The sequence below is a fragment of the Chiloscyllium plagiosum genome, unplaced genomic scaffold (genome assembly GCF_037043375.1).
Source record: "Chiloscyllium plagiosum isolate Xiang-an unplaced genomic scaffold, Cpla_swu_hap1 HiC_scaffold_6, whole genome shotgun sequence".
Classification (NCBI taxonomy): Eukaryota; Metazoa; Chordata; class Chondrichthyes; order Orectolobiformes; family Hemiscylliidae; genus Chiloscyllium; species Chiloscyllium plagiosum.
Window position 1 is genome coordinate 65003536 of NW_028270144.1, and position 26140 is coordinate 65029675.

Below are 26140 nucleotides of genomic sequence, written 5' to 3' on the forward strand. Positions count from 1 at the left end.
TTAAGTCTTGATTTTAACATTTCACAACATTTTATTTCACTCTGTCTTAAGCCACCCAACAAGTCTGTTCAACACTATTTATTCCAGCCAAAATTTTCAGCTTTTTACCTGAATGATAGAATAATTATTGCAAAAAAATTCCCTTTTCACACCTTTCACTTTCCATTCTCTGATACTGTCCCTTACATAGAACTGCTGACAGACCCCTCCCAGACTGATTGCCACTTCCAAATCAATAACTGAACCCTAGCCACATTTCAAGAAAGGCTTTGCTCTGTATTTTCACGTTAGGATGGATGTCCGGCTTTACAATATCACTTTGAGCAAAAGACTGCAGTTGCCTCGAGAGATTGAAGAAGTTGAGATTGTTCTCATTGGAACAGAGAAAGTTAATGGGCAATTTTAATAGAAATGTTCAAAATCATGAAAGTTCTGATAGAGAAAATTTGAAAGTATTGCAAAAACTTGAGGAGGGAGGCCTGATTTTTCTTTTTTACACAGCAAATTATAATCTGAAATGCAATCCCTAAAACAGTGATTCAAGCGTAACTTGCTGTCAGCATCACAGATGTCAATCGACAAAGAAACACAATAAAAATATCGAGCACCGTTGTCAAATTGCATGCATCAGGTGGCATTCCATAGTTCTGAGACTTCAATGGTACATTCTTCTGGTAAAAGGTGAATTTATAATGAAAGAAAAGGAGGAAATATTACATTAACTTTGCTTCTGCACTATCATAATAATTGCTATCTGTCCTTTCCAGATAGCGTTCACTGTGAGCCCACCTTTACAGCTGCTGTTTTTCTCCTGGCTGTCAGCTAGTTGCTTGTATTTGAATATTAGCTGCAGTGATAGTCAACACACCAGCTAGCCCATTGACCCATAAGACACCTGTGCTCAAAATGTTTTCCAATTTAAAAATTGTGTTGCACCAATAGTGAGAACACATTCCCTTCCCTCCCCATGCCCCTTTTGTTCTCTCCCATACTCTCCCCTTCGCAACTTCTTTCACTGCTTCACTTTTCCTCCCTTCTCCATTTCTCCCCACATCTACCCATGACCATTCATCCTCCTTGTTTTTTGTTCTCCTTCCTGCGTTCTACTCATCCTTCTTGACGCAGGCCCTCCACTAAAGGCCAGCAAACTAGAATTAGAAAAATCAAGTCTTCACATCATCAGAACTCAAAACAGCATTGCTAAAGCTTTACAAGCAACATGGCATGTTACACAGAAATTTTTAATTATTTTCAAAATATAAATTAAAATGTCTTTCATCATTTTCAAATATTAATATTTATGAAAATATCAAGTTTTGACAGTTAAATAATTCTGCATCTAAATTAATAGCACAGTTCAAAATAGATTTCTAAGCACATTTGATTCACATTATGAGTGCAAGTGACCTGCTGTAGAAGTACTTTGATTGTGTTCCAAACTCTCAAATGTAAACATTGGGCTGGATTTTTCTGGTGGAAGAAAGAAAGTTGGGTTGATAAACTTCCTGGCTAGGACATGTCTTCTTTTAAAGAGGTCACACCCATTTTACCTTCATTCCACGGGAGGTCGGCTGAGTACTATTGGGCTTGCTTTTCCAGCCACAGACCAGAAGTGGTAACAGGAAGCCAGATGAGGTGGTTGGAAATTCCTGCCATTGTTCATTTGGACTTTGGTCTAATCTTAAAGGTGAACGATGATGCCTCAAATCCATATACCTGTTCCACACTACATACCTACATTTGCTCCTTCATAAACTCTGATCACCCATTCCCCCTTCTTTGACCCTTCATTGTACCATGATCCTTCTTAAACCAAGGCATCCTCCATAGGCACCCACACAGTATCCACTGTGGGCAGAGCTCAGTCAATAAAATGTATATTAGCATATGAACATATGAATTAAGAGCAGTTATAGAACATATAGCCCCTTGAGCCTGCACTACAATTCAATCAATCATCAGAGCCATACATACTGGAGAGAATCTAACCATTGCCCCTCAACAAGGGGGCAGCACAGTGGCTCAGTGGTTAGTACTGTTGCCTCACAGTGCCAGGGACCCAGGTTCGATTTCAGCCTCAGGTGACTGTCTATGTGAAGTTTGCACATTCCCCCCATGTCTGTGAGGATTTCTTCCAGGTGCTCCGGTTTCCTCCCACAGTGTGCATTAATCAGAGGGAAATGGGTCTGGGTGGGTTACTCTTTGGAAGGTCGGTGTAGACTTGTTGGGCCGAAGGGCCTGTTTCCACACTAAGTAATCTAATCAAACATTCAATGACATTACCACCACTGAATCCCATGTTCTCAATATGCTGGGGGTTACTATTGACCAGAAATTGAACTAGACCTGTAATTAAAAAAAAACCGTGGTTACAACAACAGGTCAGAGGCTCGGCGTCTACAGCGAGTAACATACTTTCTGATTCTCCAAAGTCTGTACAAGTCAGGAGTGTGATGGAATAGTCTCCATTTGCCTGAATGAGTGCAGATCCAACAACAATCAAGAAGCTTAACATCATCCAGGAAAAAGCAGCTTTTAAGACCAATGCTCATTAGCAGCAATGTGTACACTTATAAGATGCACTGCAGAGTTTCACTAAAGCTCCTGAGGCAACATTTTCCAAGCCTGTACCACTACTATCTAGAAGACCAAAATATATGGGAGCACCACCAGCTGCAAATTCCCCTCTGAACCACTCCGCATCCTGATTTGAATGTTTACATCCCCTGAATGAATTTTTAAAAATCGAAGCTGATCTATTTGTGTTTCAAATTCCCCATTCCCAGTTACCTCCAATAATCCTAGATTCCTTAGCCTAACAAGAGTTTATAAATCTCCTCCCAGAAAAATGAAATGACACCATTTCTGTTGTGTCTTCCAAGGTACAAAGTTTCAAAGTCACACAACACTCACAGAAACAAAAATTCTCTTGACTTCTGTCCTAAAAGGACGACTCTTAATTTTTGAACGGTGTCCCCTCATTCTGCACTCACCCAGGACAGGAAACATCCTTTCCAGCTGGTCAATGCATTCAGGATCTTATACACGTCAATCAAGTCACTATCACTATTCTAAACTCCAATGCAAACAAGCTCAGCGTCTCCAACTTATCATCATGTGACAACTTGCTGATTCCAGGTATCAATCCAATAAACTTCCTCTGAACTACCTCTAATATTGTCACACCCTTAAATAAGGAGATGAAAACTGCAGCTAAGAAATATAGTCTCAATTCTGCTGCAAGAGTTCCAAACATGTTATGTTTTTTACACAGAGAGTGGTAGGAGTCTCGAAGGCACTGCCAAGTGTGGTGGTGGAGGCAGTTACAATAGGGGTGTTTAAGGAGCTTTTAGATAAATGCATGAATATGCAAGGAAAGGAGGGATATGGACGAAGGTCAAGTGAAAGGGATTACTTTAGTTTGGCGTCATGTTTGGCACAACACCTGTGCTAGCTTCACTGCTCTGTGTTCTATGTTCTATGCAGCACATACTTAAGAAGGACAATGAAATTCTAGCCTTTGTTACAAGAGGAATTGAACATAAATGTAAGGATGTTATGCTTCAGTAATACAGGAATTATTGAGACTATATCTAGATTAGATTAGATTCACTTTCACTGATGAAGGGCTTTTGCCCGGAATGTCGATTTTCCTGCTCCTCGGATGCTGCCTGAACTGCCAGCACCACTCTAATCCAAAATCTAGTTTCAAGCATCTGCAGTCCTTGTTTTTACCTATCTTGCATATAGTATCTAACTATTGAAACTGAACAATTTATTTTATGCATTTTACCGCCTAACAACAACAGAATTACAGGAGCAACTGGATAATTATTTTTGGCTTCTCACACAGGACAGGGGATTCCTCACGATGAATGACTCCTGAGGTGCCATGAATCACGAATACTTGCACAACAAAATGCAGAAATATTTAAACTGTTTATTCCCCAAAGGAACCTGCAAGGGTGGGAGAGCTACCTATACCTTAACCTGCAGCAACTAACATTTCAGGAAAACTGGATGGAAATCCCAGAATCAAGCCCCAAACCCCATTTTTATAAGGAGCTCTCAAGTGAGTCTGACTGAACAAAACATTTGAGTTAAACTGTCTAATCAATCAGTGTAAAATTGTTGATTTAAAAGTGGAACAAATACCAAAGATATACATAAGAATAAAAAAATCAGGAAAAGAATATTTTCAACCAGCAATAGAATTATTTCCAAAATTTTCACCCACATTATGAAATAGTACAATGATAGCAGTCAGTTTTTCTATAATTAGAGACAATATGAGAGCAATATATGTGCAGGTAAGTTTATGGTCTAGATTTGATTACAGATTTAAACGTGCCTATGGCAAAGGGTTCTGGAGTATCAGAGTGGTCTGGGTTTGGCACTGTTCCTGTCAAAGGAACACGTCGCACAAACACACCTCCAGAATTGGTCACCTGTTTCTTTTTTCCTTTTCTTTTCCCTTTAACAGGCTCTTCCAAAGTTTCTTCCTGTGTAAGACAAAGAGAAAAATGTCTAAACTTTTTTTGGGAAAAGTAATGATTTTAGGAAAATTAAAAAAGGGCTATTCTGCTCTAGCAAGCATCATCTGTCTTTGCAATAACAGTGGTGTGCATCAGTACAAGTGTAAAGTCATTACATAATTAAGTGCTGTACAACGTAAAATCTAGTACACTATGGGTTAGCGTCAGGGAAAATGACCATCAAAACACTAAGGTTACTTAAAACAAGCAATTAGTTAATTAGTGCCCTACAAGTGAGGAACCCTGCCACACCAAACCAATCTAGATACTGACATATGCTTGTCTCTTAATACATCCTAAGATGGCCTACCAGGACATTTTAACAAAGCAATCACTGTGGAACTCAGGACGACCAAATCCAGTGAATTCAGTCAAATTTAGGAACTGCTGCCTAGTTTGGTAGAAATTTCCCATGGATTACTCAAGGCTTAACCTGACAATCATCTCACAGAGAACACTTATTAAACAACATCTCAGAACCTCCTTCAGTATCCCTGGCATATCCTTCCCAATCACAGAGGTCGATTGATCAGAGCTAGTGGCTAAAAGATATACAGTTGGGAGTCCTCAACATAGACTCTAAACCTCATTACATCCCAAAAGCTTCATGGGATCAAACAAGATAAATTGCTAATGTAAAAATACAAAGTAGTAGAAAAACGCAGCTAGTATGGCTGCATCCTGTGAAGAGAGAAACATTTAAAGTTTTGAGTTCAATGTGGACTTTTTTTTTATTTGTTCACAGAATACGAGCAAAACTGGCTAGTCATGCAGTTATTGCCCATCTCTAGTTACTGCAATGCATCTTATAAATGATACACAACTGCTGTCACTGTGTATTGGTGGATGGAGTTCAGTTTTATGAGTGTCGATGGAGCTGCTAAGCAAATGAAATATTTTCCATCATAATCTTGACTTGTAGGGGTAGTGAACAAATCTAAGGGAAGCAGGGGGTGAGTTACTCCCTTCAGAATTCCCCGCCTCAGCTCTTGTATTCATAATATTTATGTGGCAAGTCCAGTTCAGTTTCTGGTCAATCATAACTTCCAATGATAACTTTTGGCAGTGGAAAATTTAGCAATGGTAATGCTATTGAATATCAAACGATGATGGTTAAATTCTCTCTTGGACAAGATGGCCATTGTCTTGCGCTTGTGTAGCATGAGTCTAAGCCTGGTTATTGTCCAGGTTTTTGTTTCAGTACCTAAATGATGCTGAACATTGTACAATCATCAGTGAACAACCCAATTCTGACCTCATGATGAGCAGCAGATGATGGTTGGACCTGGGACACTGCCTTGAGGAACTCCTGCAGTGAGGTCCTGTGGCTGAGGTGACTGATCTCTAACAACCAAACCATGAATACTATTGAGAAAAACACATTTTGTTGCTGCTTTTCATCTTCCACTTAATCAGACAATGCACAAGAATTGTGTGGCACTGAAAAAGCACAGCAAGTCAGGCCCGAAACGTCTACTCTCCTGCTCCTCGGATGTTGCCTGACCTGCTGTGCTTTTTCAGCACCACACTTTTCGACTCTGACTCTCTAGCATCTGCAGTCCTCATTTTCTCCTAATTCACAAGAATAGTATTGTCATGGAAAAACAAACACTTGCATTGTTGGAGAGGGGGTAATGATTGGTTGATAAATAGAATCTAATTAGTGGAGGCATAGCCATGAACGATGCACCAATTAGTTGATGACTAACAGCTAACTGACAGGCTTCGTATTAAATTTTAAACAAAGCAGGTTGTCTCTGATTTGCTAATTCCTCAGGGCAATGTCTTGACCAGAGAATGGCTCTCATTTATTTTGCTGGGATGAAACACATGCTGTGTCTAAGATATACACAGTACTGTCTATGCTTGTGTGTGTTTTGTCTGCAAAGAACAAGATCCTGCGTATTAACCCTTACATTAATTATCACCATTGCTCTTTAACATTCCCTTGGCCTTTCCTTCTTTTCCACTTGCTCTTCTCCAACTTTGCTTTTACAATAAAATATCAATCATTTTCCCATTTCTCTCTTCAGTTCTAAAGAATCATCATACTCAATTAGATACATTAACTCTGTTTCTCTCACCAAAGTTGCTGCAAAACCTGCCGAGTTTCACAAGAACTTTCTTTTTTTTTAATTTATGATTTCTGCATCTGCAGCATTTTGCTTTTGTTTTAGAGACCAATTACTATCAACAGACCCCACCACAATCAACTGATCAATCATTATTCCTCAACATTGAAACCCATTTGAGGGAGAACCAAACAAAAGGTACACGAAATACCATGGACACAGAATTTCAAGCACCAATACCATAAGTAGTTAATTAGAATATTACTGATACATGACTGACAAAGCTGGAAAACCTAGCCTCCAACAAATGGTGAGTGCACTAACATGAGTAAGCAAGCTAGCTGACCTCATTCTCACCAACCTAGCTATTGAAAGAGAGGAAGAGCATAGATGAACATTTCAGAAACTAAATTTGGCACACTTTAAAATGAGGCATCAATCCATCGAGTCTGCAACATGGGGTTCCCAGTATGATCGAAGACAAAAGCAGCAGGATAGAGAACACTATGTTCCACAACCAAAATCAGAACAAAAGTGCTATAGTCCTGCAATACCAAGTCATGAATAATGTCACACAAATCATACAGCTAACAGAAGGAAAACTGAGTTCACGAACATTCCCATAAATGATGATGATGGAACCTAGTATCTCATTGCAAAAGCCAATTTGAAGTGTTTTTAAAGATCTTAAGAAAATTGCACCAAATAGATGATGCTACTTAGCACCTTTCTGAGAGATAACCATCATTATATTTGTGTGCAGACCATTTGTTTCATTCTTTAGTGACATGAAGCCAAGTGTACTGGATACATCAATCACTGTGGGTCTGCACAAAATCTCAGCCAGATTGTCCATGTCCTGCATATCAGAACTAAGCATTCTGCATAACCATGATTATGAAGATCGGAAGGTTCACTAACATCCTTTTGGGAAGGCAATCTGCTGTCCTTATCCAGTTGGGCCTACATTTGATTCCAGATCCACAGAATCACAGAAATGTGATGGACTCTCAATGGCTTTCTGAAATGTCTTCAGAGAGCCAATCAATTCAAGGGCAATTAGAGATGTGCAACATATACAGGGGCATCCATATCCCATGGGAGAATAAAAAAGGTAGGAAGGCAGCTAGGAGAGCAATGGAATAGCCATGTTAAGAGAAAACAAATGCTTGGATGAAAGTTTCAGCAGATTAATTGAAATAGGAACTAACCATTCCCCAAAGCCTGTTGTTCAAATGCAGATGTGACATGAGAATTAATTAACAATTTTTAACTTGGATCAGGTAAGTTCCTTTGCATGGAAGGAATATGAGAAATCTAACCTCATGAAAACATCAAAGAAAGCAAATAGAAGGCACAAAATAAAACCATTGGCAAGTAAAAGCAAAGACTTTTTAAAAATTACACACTTTTGAGAGAAGAACATTTCCCTAGAAGAATTCAACCAATTAAAGACCAAATGGGTAATGTGTGTGGTGGCAGAAGATGAGAGCTTGGTTCTTAATAAATATTTGGGTCATCCTTCATAAAAAGGGGACAAATTGCAGACACTGTAGATCAGGCAGAGTGTAAATACTGCACTGTATTGATATATTGAAACAGGAGATATTAAGAGATGTGACATCTTTGAAACAATATACCAGTTCCTGTTGAACAATACCTCTGGGCTGTTAGGAGGACCAAGGGTAATAGCAGAGACTCTAACCATCATTTTCTAATTTTTTTCAGGTTGGTATCATGGTGTCAGAGGATAGGAGGTCAGCTAATAAACCATTGCTTAAAAACAGAGAAGGGGCTTGATCAAATAATTACTGGTTAATCAGCCCAGCTGCAGGAAAATCCTGAGGTGTGATATAAATCATCATGTAGAAAATCATTAATTAATCAAGGACAAGGATCTGGGAAATAGTAGGAAGGCTAATGAGAGCAGCACATTTGACTTAGTCGACATGGTTCTTAACAGGGTTTTTGACAAGTTCACACAATGGCAAACAGAAAGTGTCAAGTTGAATCTGAAATTGGGTCACTGCTAGTTATTAAAGGGTAATTAATGTTAAATGGTGTTGTTTTGGTATCGGAAGGTTGTTTCCAGTGTGGTTCAGTGAGGCTCAGTTCTGTTTATGGTATACACCAATTATTTCGACTTAAAGGTAGGGGGTCTCAAAAGACAGTTTGAAGATAACACCAAAATTTGATCTCTAATTGATAGTGAAGAAGAAAGCTGTAGACTGCAGAAGATTAAGCTTAGGGTCTGTCAGAACCATTTAACTCCAGACCTCATAACAGTCTGAGCTCAAGCACAGATGCAAGGACTAATTGCCAAATGAGAGATGAAAGGAACTACTTTTTCAGTAGATTCATTCATTTCAATAATGACAGAAACAATTACTGATTTCAGAACTCAATTTGTTAAAGGTCTCCTAAAAGACTAAATAAAGTAACACTAAAATACTGAAAACTGATCATTAAACTAGCTGAACTAATATAACCCTCTCACCACAGAGCCATCAGATGTCTTCAGTTTTTCCAGACACTGATTTAGGTGGCCTATCTCGGCTCGACAATCATCCAGCTGGCACTCCAGCTTCTCCCGGCGAAGACGTTCATACTCCAGTTGAGCCTGCAACACTCTGTATGAAGAAAAATGCCAATCTGTATCATCCTTTCGTTACACCACAAGTATGTCTCACTACATAATAAAAATAATGAGAACATTGGTAGTGATACCTCACACAACCCCCTCCTTCTCAAACAGAATTACAGAAGTCATCTGTCATTGATACTCAGGAAGAACAAATACGTGTGGACTTTGCTGTGCAATGACCAAGGGTGGAAGTCTTGCTGACTTTTTCTTTCTTAGCCAAATGTTGCTGCTATAAATTGTAATATCCAAAATTCTATCTTGACTGTCTCCTTACAGTGAAAGGAAACAGCAGATTCATACAGAAGCAAAAGGGAATGTGCATGGTCATTTGCATTACAGACCCTCAACGACAGGTAACTGTCGTTTAGTCTAGCTGCTCACCTTGCAAAATAAAGTGATCATCAATTAAAATCAAGGTTGGGCTCCAAATGCTTTCCTCCACCCTAATGAGGTTCATTTATCAATGTAGATTGCAAACTAGAAATTAAATTCAATTTGGTGCTTTTGGAAACCATGGAAATCTTGTTTTTTAAGTGCTGTATTAACAATAAGACAGCCATGCAATGGCAATATTTTCCTTATCTGTGTCTAGTGGAGGTTTGCAGCACTACCAAGTGACATTCATCAGGTTCAATAAAGCTTTTTCAGCACTTTAGTGTGAGAAGGTTTTCTCCTATAACTGAAAAATACAGCTGAGCTGACGAACTAGTGACAGATGACACATGAGGTCACATCCTACTACAACTGCTTAGGAGCAGCTGGAAATTGCACTCTTATAGTATTCAACTCAGTCCATCTGAGTTAGAACAATGAAGAGAGGCAGCATTGCATCATATAAAATTTAAATTAAAAGTTAACTAAATTACAGTTGGCTCAGCTTCTCAAATAGCTATGCTAAATAACAAATTATTTAATTAACAAGAGAATGAATAAATAAACTTTAGCTTAATATTACATGTTCAGCAACATGTTTCTGGTGAGAAACCTCAATTTGATTCCCATCTATTTAATTCAATGGACCGGAAGTTTTGGGTAGTCTAGCCCCTATTTCTTGACATGCAGCAAGTGACATTCTTTGCTGACAGAACATACTGTGAAAATTATTTCATAGCAATAAAAAGTTGCACTTGACAGCTACCTTTCTGCTTCTTTCTCTTCCTTCTGCCGGAGGTGATCTTCCTCCTGCATGCCTCCAAGTTGTCTGTAGTTGCTTTTTGCAATTTCTAATAACCGTTCAAATTTTTCAATCTTTTCATAGGCCCTCACTGCATGGGTGAACACAAGATGTTGAGTAAGCATAAAATACTGATTTGTAGCATGAGAGTAGGAAATACTGAAATTAGGTCTTAAAATAAAGACCAATATGTATTTGAGAAAGACAAGAAAGTATGAATGTATTGGGGGAGATGACAGCATACTGGTAATGACCCTGGACTGGTAATCCAGGGATCCAAACTAATAACCAACATTATCTTTGTATCTACTCTGCGCAGAGCTGAAGGGGGTATAGTGAAGACTTGGGGAAGACAACAACATCAGAGTTCATTACATGACTTGAAGCAGGGGAGAGGTGAGAAAAGACAGCAGAGGGGAACATAACTTCTGCTAAAACAAGTAGAGAAGGTAGTGTCTATATTACAAAGGGCTGCAAATTGATTGATGATACATTTGCACTTTTTTTCCTGGACAGTTTTTAAATTATTTAAATGTCATGTCAATAACTCACTTTAGAATAAAGTGGGATAAACTGGCATGCCCCCAGTGAAAGCGTAACACAACCTGATAACGTTCCAACATAATCCGATTATATACTGCTTAATGAAGCACACAAAGAATATCAACTTACTCCTTGCTTCCTTCTTCTGAGCCCCACTCAGGTTAATGTTATCCTGATTATCTGTACTTGATTCTATAACATGTTGGTGAAAGAAGTTGAGATTGTCTTTACTCAGTTCTTCATCAGAATCATCATCTATGCCTCCACCCAGAAGATTAACTGCTGCCAACTGGGAAAATCTGTAATGCAGTAATCCAAGGATTAGTTTGTGCTCGACCTGCCCTATACAAGCATAAGAATTGTTTACGGTTTGAACCCAACTTGCACAATTACTACCAGGTCACCCAGGAAACCAGGTACAGCTGCTCTGTTCTTATAGGATATCTGTAAAGATCATGTTTGGCACTCAAATTCTTGATGTTCCACGACAAGACCTTGATAAAGAATTTCTAAGTGTGTACTACACCACCAGTCAGCCAGAGGGCCAAGTCTAATTAGAAATGCCTATGTCAATATAAGCAAGACAATAATGAAGGCCCAGAAAATACACACTCCAATTTTCAGGATCCTATTCCATTTTATAAGAGCATGGGTGGAGTCAAGCAGACAATCTCCATCCACAAGATTTCCTGAAAACATGAGCATTTTGATTGTCTCTAGATTTTGGCCTAACTTTCGACTGTTGATGAATGCTAAGATTGTAAGGTAAAAGACAATATATATTTGAGAAAACAAAGATGGGGAAATGGTTGCATTGAACTAATAATCCAGAGGCCTAGACGAATGCTGTGGTCCAGATCACGACAGCAGGTGGAATTTGAACTCATGCTGTTTTGCTGAATATCCATGGATTTTCAAAGCCATGAAGTAAAATCAAATCACAACTGCTAATAGTGGCAATTTCTCAACTCTCCAAACAGGAAACGTTTAGTTTCAAAATAACATACATTCCCAACTGTTATCTTTTTCTAGATTTATTTCTGTAACATTATGTCAACTGAAATAATAGACGATTTGGACAATCAGGTGATGGCTTTTGTTGAGCATTAACATTCAGCAATACAACAGTCTGTTTAAAGATGAGAAACAGAAACAGCAAATAGAATTTGAGTTATGTAATAGTGATTTGAGACATCCATTTCCATGCCTTTTTAATCAAAGGTTACTCTTGCAGTGTAACTGCAACCATTGAAGTACTGACCACTTTTCCTTTTAAGTTAAGTATCGTCAAATGTTATACAGTCATAGAGATGTACTGCATGGAAACAGACCCTTCGGTCCAACCCGTCTATGCCGACCAGATACCCCAACCCAATCTAGTCCCACCTGCCAGCACCCGGCTTATATCCCTCTGAACCCTTCCTATTCATATACCCATTCCAACAAGTCAGCTCTTTAAATATTAGACCCAAAAGAGGAATGTCATCTCCAAACGTCAGGCTATTCTGCTGAGTATGTTGCACAGAAGAGTGGCCTGCAAGTACCTAATATCATCCCCTTAAGACTGGGCAACAAGCAACCTATTGGTACCTTCTGCATGCATACAAGTAAAGCTGTATGGAAATCTGATGAAACTGTCATACAATCTAATCACATGCACTTCATTAACAAACCTATTTGGACACATGAATGAATTATGCTTACTGGCTGGGACTCTATGAAGTCAGTTCAAGAGTTTAGATTCTGCACATATTACCTAATCATTGTAACTGTAAAAGGTCACCACCTATTTCAGTTTGTTATTAAAGTAACTTAAATAATTAAAATAAGGTAACATAAAAAATGAAACGTTTGGCAGAGACTAAGCAAAGACGATCTTAAAATTCGCAAACAAAACCAGAACTTGTTGGAGAAACTCAGCAGGTCTGGCAGCATCTCTGGGAAGAAAGTTAATGTTTCAAGTTCAATGACTGTTAAAATTCTCATATTGCTGAACATGGCAAAGATATGGTTCACCACCAAGTTGAAAGTCTGCCCCATCATTGCAGATGAAATTAAAAGATCGAACATTTTTAAAGGTACTACAGTTTTAACAACTAATTGATTACCTCTTAGCCACATCCTTTGGTGTCTCTCCAGCATCATTTCTGATGTGATGGTCTGCTCCCATTTCTATAAGCCATTGCAGGCAACCAATGTGTCCTTGCCCAGCAGCTAAGAATTGTACAGACTAGTGTCAGTCACATTTAATTCAATTTTACCATTAAGAAAAAAAAACATAATTTTTGTCCAAGAATTGTTACTGACCCTGTATCTTCTGTAAGAGAGCTATTTAGTATTAATTAATGATGTTCAAACTAATATTATTGCGACTCAAGGTTTACAGCTATGGAAGTAAGCGTTTCAAGGCAATCTTATGGTGGCATTTTAACGTTGCTGCTCTCTTGAGGAACTGAGAAGCCTGACAACATTTGTAAATCATTAACATTAACTGAGTGGGACCTGATAACCTTAGCATACACTCAGCAGAGGACCTATCTAGTCTGTAGCTTGCCTTTGTAATAATCAGAGGAACAGAGATTATTCACCGGGCCCTACAAAGAAAACTTGGGCACTTCTGCCTGAGTTCTCCACTTAACTATTTCCTAAAACCTAAAAACCTTCCCTCCATAACTAACATGGCTGCCAGGTTACCTTAAGCCACCCAATCTTAGTCATCCTGAAGCAAGCAAACTGCTTCTGGATTCTTTTTCAAGAAGTTGTTGTCAAGCCAACCAGCAGGATGTTAATGAGACTTAGTCATTAGAATGAACAGGCTGAGTGTCCTGCTTTAACTTCTGCACTGATGGAGTATCTCATTGGAAGCCCACTCAGATTTTAAACTCACTTGATTATTTATTTTAACGAAATGGTCTGCAATAGTAGTCGCAACAATGCTTGTAATGTTCCGGATTACAGCAACAGAAAGCAAAGAGAAAGTTTATTTCCCTGGATTACTACCTAGGCCTGAGCAAACTGACGTAGAATTAAGATGATCAAAAGCTGGATGCATTGCTCTATGATTGCTGTGGGAGATATAGGTTTAATTCATGTTGCACTGGCGCCAGCACTGGTGAAAGGGGAAACTGTTCCATTGGGCCAAATTTCACTTGAATTATGTTGAGACCAGTGACAATGGTGGCCTATTGGCATTGCTGGATGCCAAGGTGTGGAAAGTGCTTATCAAATTCCAGAATCTCTCCTTCAGAATACATGAAAGGTGGAATATTTGGTTGACTATGTGTGGTTTGATATATGTTTGCAATACTCAAGGATAGGCTAACTTTGTCATATACAGAGTTGAAGACATCATAATTGACTTGAAAATCTGGTACAAAGTGGGCAATCATCAGTAAACCTTGGATTCTGTATATCAATGATGGTCAATTTAATGGCAGGGAGCCAAGTGATGTTAAAGAATTTACTGTCCAGCCAGTATTTAGTATTGACAGTAATGGATCATTAACCTTTGATCAGGTGAACAGTTACCAAAAGCCATACTGTGAACAATATCGAGGTTATTCACACAGCCTTGTTTGATCCTGATCCTGATTTTTCAAAACCAAAACCAGAAATTGCTGGAAAATCTCAGCAGATCTGGCAGCATCTGTGGAGAGAAATCAGAGTTAACGTTTCAGGTCCAGTGACCCTTCCTCAGAACAGTTCCAGCAATTTCTGTTTTGGTTTCTGATTTCAGACATCCATGGTTCTTTCAGTTTTTATCCTGATTTTTCAGATTTCCCTATAAAGTTCCAGGTCTTTTTCCTCCTAAATCCATAGAATGAGTGCATGGACTCGACAAACAGACCCTGGTGAAAGCCTCTGTGTAATTTGTTTTTTTGTGGGGACCAGGGATGGCTTTTGTGAGCAAATGTCTGTCAATTTGATTACCTCAGCTGGAATACCATTTTGTTGTTTTTAATCCATTTAATTGCTTGTTGCAGCTCCCCCAATGATGGTGGCCCACCCATAGATTCTACCACAAGTTACTGGGGGATAGCTTGGACAGTATCAGCTGTTGTTGGCAATTCACCATTTGAAAAAAGCTTCACATGTCAAAACGGTTAATGCATTGTTGGATCTCTTGGGTTTTCTACTTCCACCACATGTTCTTTATCCTAGACATTTGCTTTTGAGTGTCTGCCTTATTCTGATGTGGTATTGCTTTCTTAACTTGCAACCTTGTTTTGTTGTGCCAGGCAAAGAGTTTGCTTGTTTTAGTTCAAGTTTGTCACATAACTGACACTAACAATGCTAATGATGATGATGATGCTTGAACCCAGTGGTCAAGCCCCATAGGCATCTAGGTATCTATTTGACTTTATTTGATGTCACTGTTCTGGAATCATGTTAGATGTGTGAAGATTATCCAAACTGATCTTGAGCTGCACGTGGAATTCTTTTGCTCAATGGGGCTACTTCATGACTGAGACATTCACCATCTGCTTTTGAACTTGCAGCCCTTCAATTCTTAAACCTATCCAGGTGGACATTCATTACCATGCAATCAAGTCTATTATTTGTCCAGCTAGCACATTTGTATTATGAATCAAATGATACAAACATCACTTAGCTATTTCACCCAAATGACATTATTCAGGAGATGAAATGCCTTGATTTAACATGTTGCCATCGGGTTTTGTATTTATACTTTGGAAAAAGATGAGATCATGCTGAGCACATTTTGACAGTGGGTGGATACATTTTGCATTCATTTTTCCCCAGTTCTGTTTTCCAAGGATTCTGCTTCCTACATCAGAGTCCCAGCCAACTCAGGTATTAAAGCTCCCCAGATGGATGATCCTTTATTCTTTTGAGATGGTAATGAGAACTTTATCAAGAAGAGGAGTACAGCTTTTCCTTACAATTTCTGTAAGAGTCAAGGATCAGTACATTCAAGCTGATGATTGCGACATATTAATTTCTATTGAGTTGGAGGCAGTTTCATCAGCCTCCTAATAATACAATTGGGAAGTTCTGCCAGTGCAAACAAGATCCCATTCAAAATGGCAAAACCCAACTCCACGAGTACATTGGTTACTGTCGGTTTTGCCTTTCCAGCAAGAGATATGTGACTTTGCTTATTCCTTCAGCTGACGCATCCTTGTGAGGGGGTCTTTATGATAGCTAACATGATTTTACCACAGGTCTTTCTTTTTTGAATGTCGCTCTTGAGATTATGAGTGTTCAGACATTCCAACTTGCAAAACATAATAAATTCTCTTTCAGTACTGTTGAAGAAAGACATTTTTCAAAGCTTTTCATTTCAAAAGAATACAAACCCAAGAGGAAAACCAACAGTTATATTTTTTTTTTTCTTTTTTTTTTCCCACCACCAGGAAGATAGGAAAACACCCGGGTGGCCAGTGACAAACACTGCCCTTCACATCAAGGGACAGTGCTGTGTGATCAAAACAGTGAGGGGGAGGGTAGGGACTAAATCAAAATAGAATTGGAGGGAGAAATGATGCACTCCACTCCGAACCAACAGTTATATTCCATTAGAAGACATTGTTGATTGGTTAGAAAGTGAATTCTGATTGGCGGAAGCCTTCATTAATATTAATTGACACTTATCAGCCAGGCCTTGTTTAATTTTAAACCAGGCAGGTGACCCTGATTATCAGAGTTTTGCTATTGTTGTGAGATGTTCTGGTGAGTGTAAGATGAAAAGCTTCATCAAAAGATGTTGTTTTTCATCAATACTCAAGTTCTCTACTACCAAGCAACTAAGTTTTCTTTCTTTGACCACAAAGATTGTGATCTTGCAGGATGTGTTTCTCTAGCCAAGAAAAGTTGGGATAGCCTGTTTTAAAGGCACTTTATTATAAAGATACTTTGAGCTCAGTCGGAGCAGCAGAAGGAGATATATATGAGATCAACGAGGTCAATTATAAGAGGTATACACAGAGTAGATCATGAGAATTTTTCCTCATGGTAGACCACCGGACATTAGTGAAAGGTGAGGAGCCAGTGGTTTAAATGAGATATAAAGAAAATATTTTTCTCCCGGTGGATGGTAAATATATGGAACATGCTGCCTGAGAGGATTGTGGAGGCAAGTACTCTTGCAACATCTAAAAAGCAACCGTATGAGTACTTAAATGCCAATGTATAGGAGGCTATGGACTAAGTATAGGTAAATGGCATTAATGAAGTTTGCTGTTTGTTGGTCAGCATAGACAAAGTGGGCTAAATGGTTGTTTATATGCTGCATGACTCTATGACACTTCTTCTATCATAGAGTATCTGCTACCCAAAGAAACCTCTGTTCCAGCATAAATATCCAATAAACCTCCTGCATCTGATGCCTGTGGACACCTTCTTAGGTCTGAGATTCACTCACTGTCCCCATCACCAATCCACTACTTTTAGAGGTCTTGACAAATTGACCCTGCTGAAATCTCTACATGAGTTTGTTTAATTTGGAGACCTTGGGGGTTCCACCACTGTCCAAAAAACAGGTTCTCAAAGGAATAACAAGCAAGATTATGCATCTCACTACACAACTATATTCATGATCAATCCTTCAGTAAACCCTGGTATAGTTCTGACGAATCTGAAGTGTACTGAACTCCAAGAACAATGTGATTTTCCAAATCTTTCATGCCAAAACTTGAATACATTGCTCAGATGGAGTATGATTAAACTTCCTCACTTTGAATTTGAACACTTTTGATTTAAAGGCCTACATTCAATTAGACTTTTTGATGATTGTTGATCTGAGTATTAGCTTTTGGTGATATTTACCTTGGCTTACAAATCTATTTGTTTCTCCACAGCTCCTAGTCTCTCACCACTAAGAATGAAAACCTTATTTTGACTAATTTTGTTGTGGCTGACATAATTAGGATGATCCATAAAAGCATAAATAAATGGACTCATTGTTCATTTTCTTCTATTTAGTCTATGAATTTGGGCTACTGAACAGTATGCATTTTCAGATTAAACTTCTGCATAGATCACGGGAGTTCTATTTCTTTCACAGTTGCTTGGTTACATTTTGTTGCTAATTTTCATCCAGCTCCAAATACCAGAACCAATAGAGCCTTGATTCTGATATTCCGCCTCAATAAGGTGCCTGAAGAAAACACTTCCAAAAACATCATCTTATGAATCAGTAGGAAGTTTTCCACTTAAATCCCCGTCACAACCACTCCTACACTATTTAATTGCTAATGTTGCCAAAATATTGGAAGGTTGAGTTGAGTGGAGACTGGTACAGTAAATAGTCAAAACAGTTTACTACTGAAAATGTGTTGCTGGAAAAGCGCTGCAGGTCAGGCAGCATCCAAGGAGCAGGAGAATCGACGTTTTGGGCATGAGCCCTTCTTCAGGAATCCCGAAGAAGGCTCATGCCCGAAACGTCGATTCTCCTGCTCCGTGGATGCTGCCTGACCTGCAGTGCTTTTCCAGCAACACATTTTTAGCTCTGATCTCCAGCATCTGCAGTCCTCACTTTCTCCTAAAACAGTTTACTAGTTGGCAGAGGCTTTTACCATATCAGTTTTCAAGACGTTGAAGAAATAAAATACAAAAATGCTAACAATTCTTATTGCAACCAATGTCATAGACTCATGGGGATTACCTTTATGCATGGGGGTGGAACCCTTATCATCTCTTTCATTGATGTTAATTACTCCAGATTCGACTAGCTGTCTCAGAGTCTCATGATCTCCTTTGAATGCACTTACATGAGCTGGAAATGCGAGATCTAAGAAAGGAGCAGGAAGCAGAAAAACAATAGCAGGGCATTTATCCACAATTTTTTGAATCATTACCTTCTACCCACTTAGATATGTCCACAGTTTTCCTTCATTTCACAATCAGAAGGGTAAATACATGCTGCAAGGTAATAATCCTATTCCTGAAGCAACCATCTGGGAGGTTTTAATGATAAGATCAACTCAAGCGATATCTGATTTGTTCAACATATGGCAGCACATTTTTTTTTCATCCTTTATCTCCTCTTCTTTATTTCTCATTGCGATCGCCTTAATGGAATGCCTCAGCTGTAGGCTCTCTCAGATTCTGGTCAACTACATGAGCTTTACACAACTTCACCGCATAGGAACAGGGCTAAAAAATGACAGAATATTCTGCTTCATTTGAAACACTTATATTGCTGGTTAACTTCTATTAATATCAGTTATGTAGAAGCCCATCTAGGTATTCTGCATTATTTTTATAAGGTTGGTTTTCAAAGTGTTCTGCATACTGAAATATTTTATTCATTCATCCTTCTCTGTAACATTTTTATCTGATCATCTAAGAGCTACCATTATTATACAGTGAAATAAAGAATGTTGTGTTCTGCAAAGCTGTATTTAATGTTAACAAACCACTTCTATAAACAGCACCACAATCTATAGCAACAGGCAGCGACAGCATCATTTTGTCCTGCTTACTTTCTTGATCAACTGGATGATCCCGTTCACGTTCCACAGCTAAAATGTACTGCACTATGTTGTCCTTGTAGAATCTCTTTGCAAGATCCTTTGGGGTTTCACCTTGATCATTCCTAGCCCCCAGTATCTCGGTCATGCTGTCTCCATGGCAGACAAGAAACTTAAAGCAATGCAAGTGTCCTTCCATGGCTGCAAGATGAACTATCATTAAAAGAATAACAAGATTCATTAGAAGTAGACAACATTACTGCCTTTACAATAACTCAAATATGCAACAACCAAACTGTCAATAGTACCCAGTGTCATTCACTCAACAGTATCTTAACAGTACGGCTGCATTTATTATACACAACAATTCAAATTGGTCAAGGTCTTGCCACTGCTCCATGTGCAGTGAAACCTATTGAAAAGTGCAAGTATATGGGGATTATACAAGATTGGATGCCTTCAAAATTGGATGATGAACTGGCACTCGGTCAGAGTTTTAGAGTTTTATCTCCACATTATGCATAACTTGCCTTTGAAGCATTTCCTACCCAGGGATCAGCCACACTGATAGGCTTGGCTTCCAGCCAGATACGACAGCTCCACAGTAAGCTCCAGGATCAGGTAAATCAGACCTCTGACCTTGACAGTGGGAGATGATTCTGAATAAACCTTGACACTGGGCAAGTGGCATTGTCCCAGAAGTTGGGAACACTTCTGTCCTTATTTACAACATTGTTTGAGGGCAATATGAATGGTGGTGCAGGCCCAAACGGCCGAATCGTCTACATCTGCAGCTATTTTCTTTATTTCTAATATGTCACCTAAGAGGTTGGATAGGATCTCAGCTTACTGTCTCATCTGAAAAACTGAGTCTCTGACAATGTAGCTGGTGCATTGAGGGCTAGCCTAGATTTTTGTACTCAAGTTCCGGAGCAGTCTTTGACCCAAAACTTGCTGACTCAAGCAATTATAACGCTACCAGCTGACACGTCCGCAGATTGTAGTGTCATGGTAGCATGGCTGTAACAGTGAGGGAACAATACAAAAGACTAGAACCAAACAGTTGGAATGCTCAGGCTCTGGTGGCGTAGGGTTTTTTTTTGATTGTGAGGCTTGTGGAAGTTATATGGATGACAAGGGCTGAGAACCTGATGGTGATTTTAGTTTTGAGACACTGGGCAACAGGGAGTAAATGTTGGTCAGCAAAGAAATGTTGAAAAGTAAGCAAGTTTATTAGGGGACAGCAAAGTTGCAGCAGCATTTTAGATGAACTATGTGGGTGCTATTCAGGTTCATTAGCAAGTTAGCCCTGGCTCCTGCCTGCTTCAATCAATAAATCGTTTATGCAAAATATATTGTTGTTTCAATTGAGTGCTCCACTGGACTTCACAAAAATCTCCCAGCTGCTGTTGGCCCACCACATACACAAGTTCCCTTTTCTGTAGTCAAAATTCTGACAGCACATTCAGAAGAGACAATTTCCAGCTTGACTTCGTGGTAAAGCCACCAAGTATTTTGTCCACTGTTCTTAGTTCAGCAACCTGCCTTCTTTTTCTTTACTCTAAGTCTCTGGCTATGCCAGCATTTGTTATTCATCCCTAAATGTCCTGGAGAAGGTACCAATGAGCCATCTTCTTGAACTACTGTAGTCCATAAGATGTAGGTATACCTAGAATGCTGTTAGAAAGACAGTGCAGGATTTTGACTTAATGACCGTAATATGGTTCCAAGTCATGGTGATGTGTGATTTATAGAGTCTTAGAGATTAGCGAGTTTTAAGAAGATTTGTAGCTCAGGTTGAGGTTTTGGATGTAGGTTTGCTTGCTGAGCTAAAAGGTTCATTTCCAGACATTTCGTTACCCTACGAGGTAACATCTTCAGTGGACCTCATGCGAAGCAATACTGAAAATTCCTGCTTTCTATTTATATGTTTGGGTTTCTTTGGGTTGGTGATGTCATTTCCTGTGGTGACATCACTTCCTGTTTCTTTTCTCAGGGGGTGGTAGATGGGGTCTAACTCGATGTGTTTGTTGATAAAGTTCCGATTGGAAAGCCATGCTTCTAGGAATTCTTGTGCGTGTTTTTGTTTGGCTTGTCCTAGGATGGATGTGTTGCCCCAGTCGAAATGGTGTCTTTCCTCATCTGTATGAGAGGATACTAGTGAGAGAGGGTCATGTCTTTTTGTGGCTAGTTGGTGTTCATGTATCCTGGTGGCTAGTTTTCTGCCTGTTTGTCCAATGTAGTGTTTGTTACAGTCTTTGCACAGTATTTTGTAAATGACGTTAGTTTTGCTCAGTCTGTATAGGGTCTTTCAATTTCATTAGCTGCTGTTTTAGTTTGTTACAGTCCTTGCACGGTATTTTGTAAATGACGTTAGTTTTACTCATTGTCTGTATAGAGTCTTTCAAGTTCATTAGCTGCTGTTTTAGTATTTACAAAATACCGTGCAAGGACTGTATCAAACTAAAACAGCAGCTAATGAACTTGAAAAACCCTATATAGACAATGAGCAAAACTAATGTCATTTACAAAATACTGTGCAAGGACTGTAACAAACACTACATTGGACAAACAGGCATTAAACTAGCCATCAGGATATATAAACACCTACTAGCCACAAAAAGACATGACCCTCTCTCACTAGTATCCTCACATACGGATGAGGAAGGACACCACTTCGACTGAGACAACACATCCATCCTAGGACAAGCCAAACAAAGACATGCATGAGAATTCCTAGAAGCATGGCATTCCAACCGGAACTCTATCAACAAACACATTGAGTTACATCCCATCTACATCCCCCTGAGAAAAGGAACCGGAAGTGATATCACCACAGGAAATGACATCACCAAACCAAAGAAACTGAAACATATAAATAGAAAGCAGGAATTTTCAGCATTGCATCGCATGAGGTCCACTGAAGATATTACCTGGTAAGGTAACGAAACATCTGGAAATCAACCTTTCAGCTCAGCGAGCAAACCTACATCCAAAAGTCTTAGAGATGTACAGCACAAAACAGACCCTTTGGTCCAACTCGCCCATGCTGACCAAATTAATCTCGTCTCATTTGCCAGCACTTGTCTATTTACCCTATCCATGTCCCTCATGATTTTATAAACCTCTATAAGGACACCCTTCAGCCTCCAATGGTCCAGGGAAAACAGCCCCAGCCTATTCAGCCTCTCCCTATATAGTTCAACACTCCAACCCTGGCAATATTCTTGTAAATCTTTCTGAACCGTTTCAAATTTCACAACATCCTTCCTATAGGAGAGAGACCAGAATTGCACACAATATTCCAAAAGTGGTCTAACCAATGTTATGGACAGCTGCAACATGACCTCACAACTCCTGTACTCAATGTTCTGACCAGTAAAGGAAAGCTAGCAAAGGTCTTCTTCACTATCCTATCTACCTGCGACTCCACTTTCAAGAAACTATGAACCTGCACTCTAAGGTCTCTTTGTTCAGCAATACTCCCCAGGACTTTACCATTTGGTGTATAAGTCCTGCCATGATTTCCCTTTGCAAAGTGTAGCAACTCACATTTATCTAATTTAAACACCATCTGCTACTTCCCGGAACACTGGCCCATCTGATCAAGATCCCATTGTACTCGGAGGTAATCTTCGCTATCCACTACACCTCCAACTTTAGTGTCATCTACAAACTTACTAACTATAACTCCTCTGTTCATATCCAAATTATTTAAAAAGAGATGACAAAAAGCAATGGACCCAGCACCGATCTTCGTGGCACATCACTGGTCATAGACCTCCAGTCTAAAAAGTAACTCTCCACCCCCTCTGTCTTGTACTTCCAACCCAGTTCTGTATCCAGATGGCTAGTTTTCCTTGTAGTATAAGTGATCTAGCGCAGCAGGTCAGACAGCATCCAAGGAGCAGGAGAATTGACGTTTCGGGCATGAGCCCTTCTTCAGAAATGATTCCTGAAGAAGGGCTCATGCCTGAAATGTTGATTCTCCTGCTCCTTCGATGCTGCCTGACCTGCTGCACTTTTCCAGCAACACATTTTCAGCTCTGATCTCCAGCATCTGCAGTCCTCACTTTCTCCTCTCTTATAAGTGATCTAACCTTGCCAACTAGCTAACATGAGGAATCTTCTTGAATGCCTTACTGAAGTCCATATTGATCACGTCTACCGCTATGTCCTCATCAATCCTCTTTGTTACTTCTTCAAAAAACTCAATCAAGTTAGTGAGACATGATTTCCCATGCATAATGCCATGTGGACTATCCCTAATCAGACCTTGCCTTTCCAAAACATGTAAATCCTGTCCCTCAGGATTCCCTCCAACAACTTGCCCATCACTGGTCTATAGTTCCATGGCTTGTCCTTACCACCTTTCTTAAACAGTAGCACCACATTAGCCAACCTCCAGTCTTCCAGCACCTCACCTGTGACTATCAATGATACAAATATCCCAGCAAGGGGCCCAGTAATCACTTCCCTAGCTTCCCACAGAGTTCTAGGTTACACCTGATCAGGTCCAGGGGATTTATCCACCTTTATGCGTTTTAAGATATCCAGCACCTCCTCCCCTAAAATATAGCCATTTTTCAAGATGTCACCATCTATTTCCCCACAATCTATATCTCCCATGTTCTCCTCAAATGTAAAACTAATGCAAAATACCCATTTAGTATCTCCCCCATCTCCTGCTGTTCCACACATAGGCTGCCTTGCTGATCTTTGAGGGGCCCTATTCTCTCCCTAGTTACCCTTTTGTCCTTAATGTATTTATAGAATCCCTTTAATCATCCTTACCCCTATTTCATGTTCCCTTTTTGCCCTCCTGATTTCCCTCATTAGTATACTCCTACTGCCTGTACACTCGATTCACTCGATCTCTGCTGTCTATACCTGACGTATGCTTCCTTCTTTTTCTTAACCAAAACCTCAATTTCTCTAATCATCCAGTATTCCCTACACCTACCAGCCTTGCCCTTCACCCTAACAGGAATATACTGTCTCTGGATACTCGTTGTCTCACTCCTGCAGGCCTACCGTTTTAAAGCTGTCCTCTTACCTGCGAACATCTGCCCCCAATCAACTTTTGAAAGTTCTTCCCTAATACCGGCAAAATTAGTCTTCCTCCAATTTAGAACTTCAACTTTTAGATCCAATCTATCCTTTTCCATCACTATTTTAAAACTAATAGAATTATGGTCGCTGGCCCCAAAGTGCTCCCCCACTGACATCTCAGTCACTTGCCCTGCCTGATTTCCCAAGAGTAATTCGAGTTTTGCACCTTCTCTAGTAGGTACATCCACATACTTAATCGGGAAATTTTCTTGTACACACTTTAATTCCTCTCCATCTAAACTCTTAACACTTCAGCAGTCCCAATCCATGTTTGAAAAGTTAAAATCCCCTACCATTACCACCCTATTATTCTTACAGATAACTGAGATCTCCTTACAAATCTATTTCGCAATTTCCTGCTGACCACGAGGGGGTTTATAGTACAATCCCAATATGGTGATCATCACTTTCCTTTTTCTCAGTTCTACCCAAAATAACTTCCCTGGATGTATTCCCTGGAATATCTTCCTTAAGTACAGCCATAATGTTATCCCTCAACAAAAACGCTACTCTCTCTCCTCTCTTACCCCTCTTTCTATCCCTTGCTATAGCATTTGTATCCTGGAACAATAAGCTGCCAGTCCTGTCCATCCCAGATCCACGTCTCTGTAAATGCTGTGATATTATAGAGTCATTGAGTCATACAGCACAGAAAGAGACTCTTCAGTCCAATCAGTCCATGCTGACCATAATCCCAAACTGAACTAGTCCCTAGTTCAGTTTGCCTGAACCTGCCTACTCCTGCCCCATATCTCTCCAAACCTTTCTATTCACATACTCATCCAAATATCTTTTAAAGGTTGCATCCATCACTTGCTCTGGAAGTTCATTCCACACACGAACCACCCTCTGTGTAAAAGATTTCCCCTTCATGTCTTTTTTAAATCTCTCTCCTCTCTGCTTAAAAATGTGCCTTCAAGTCTTGAAATTCCCCCATCTTACATTAAAGGCAACTACCACTAACGCTACACCCCTCATTATTTTATAATGTGGAAGTGCCAGTGTTGGACTGGGGTAGACAAAGTCAGAAGTCACATGACACTAGGTTATAGTCCAACAAGTTTATTTGAAATCACAAGCTTTCGAAGCACTTCACCTGGCGAGAGAGCAATGCTCCAAAAACTTGTGATTTCAAATAAACCTGTTGGACTATAACTCAGCGTCATGTGACTTCTGACTTCCATTATTTTTATAAAGTTCGTATTTATTAGGGATCGGTGTTCCCATGCAACTGATCTTGTCCTTCCCCTACCTTTAGAAAGTGTGATTGAAGGAACCATGGAGGGTTGTTGAAGTGCACCTTGTATTTGGTACACTGTTGTCATTGAAACATCTGTAGAACATGTGCTGATCAAAGCCAGTAATGTTTAGACTCTGCCATGAAATCAAGAGATACTAGGCAGTCCACAAACATTCTCAAGTAATCGATGTGACTCAGATCAACTCCAAGTTCACAGAGGGATCTCAAACCAAGAGGCCATTCCTAGCATTCACAAAAAGCTGTAATATTATCGTCTAAATCACAGAATGCCTCATAGCCCCTGACTCAGCCAAATACCAGCCCACCTCATGAGCACAACTATACCAACAACACTAAATAGTTTAATCTAAATCTTTGCAGAACA

General features: G+C 39.5%; 1 protein-coding gene across 2 annotated transcripts in view; it reads right to left on the bottom strand.

Annotated features, from left to right (window-relative positions):
• Window positions 1–3896: 3896 nt before the first annotated feature.
• The window catches only part of LOC122550614 (ankyrin repeat domain-containing protein 42-like), a 39857-nt gene continuing 17613 nt past the window's right edge, over window positions 3897–26140 (bottom strand). For both annotated transcript variants that reach the window (XM_043691634.2, XM_087988064.1), the window contains exons 6-12: window positions 19416–19616; window positions 18596–18721; window positions 13077–13182; window positions 11098–11267; window positions 10390–10516; window positions 9105–9237; window positions 3897–4502 (exon numbers count right to left, since the gene is read on the bottom strand). In XM_043691634.2, coding sequence (XP_043547569.2) covers window positions 4317–4502; window positions 9105–9237; window positions 10390–10516; window positions 11098–11267; window positions 13077–13182; window positions 18596–18721; window positions 19416–19616 — 1049 coding nt within the window. In that variant the 3' untranslated portion in view covers window positions 3897–4316. The remainder of the gene's footprint in view (window positions 4503–9104; window positions 9238–10389; window positions 10517–11097; window positions 11268–13076; window positions 13183–18595; window positions 18722–19415; window positions 19617–26140) is intronic.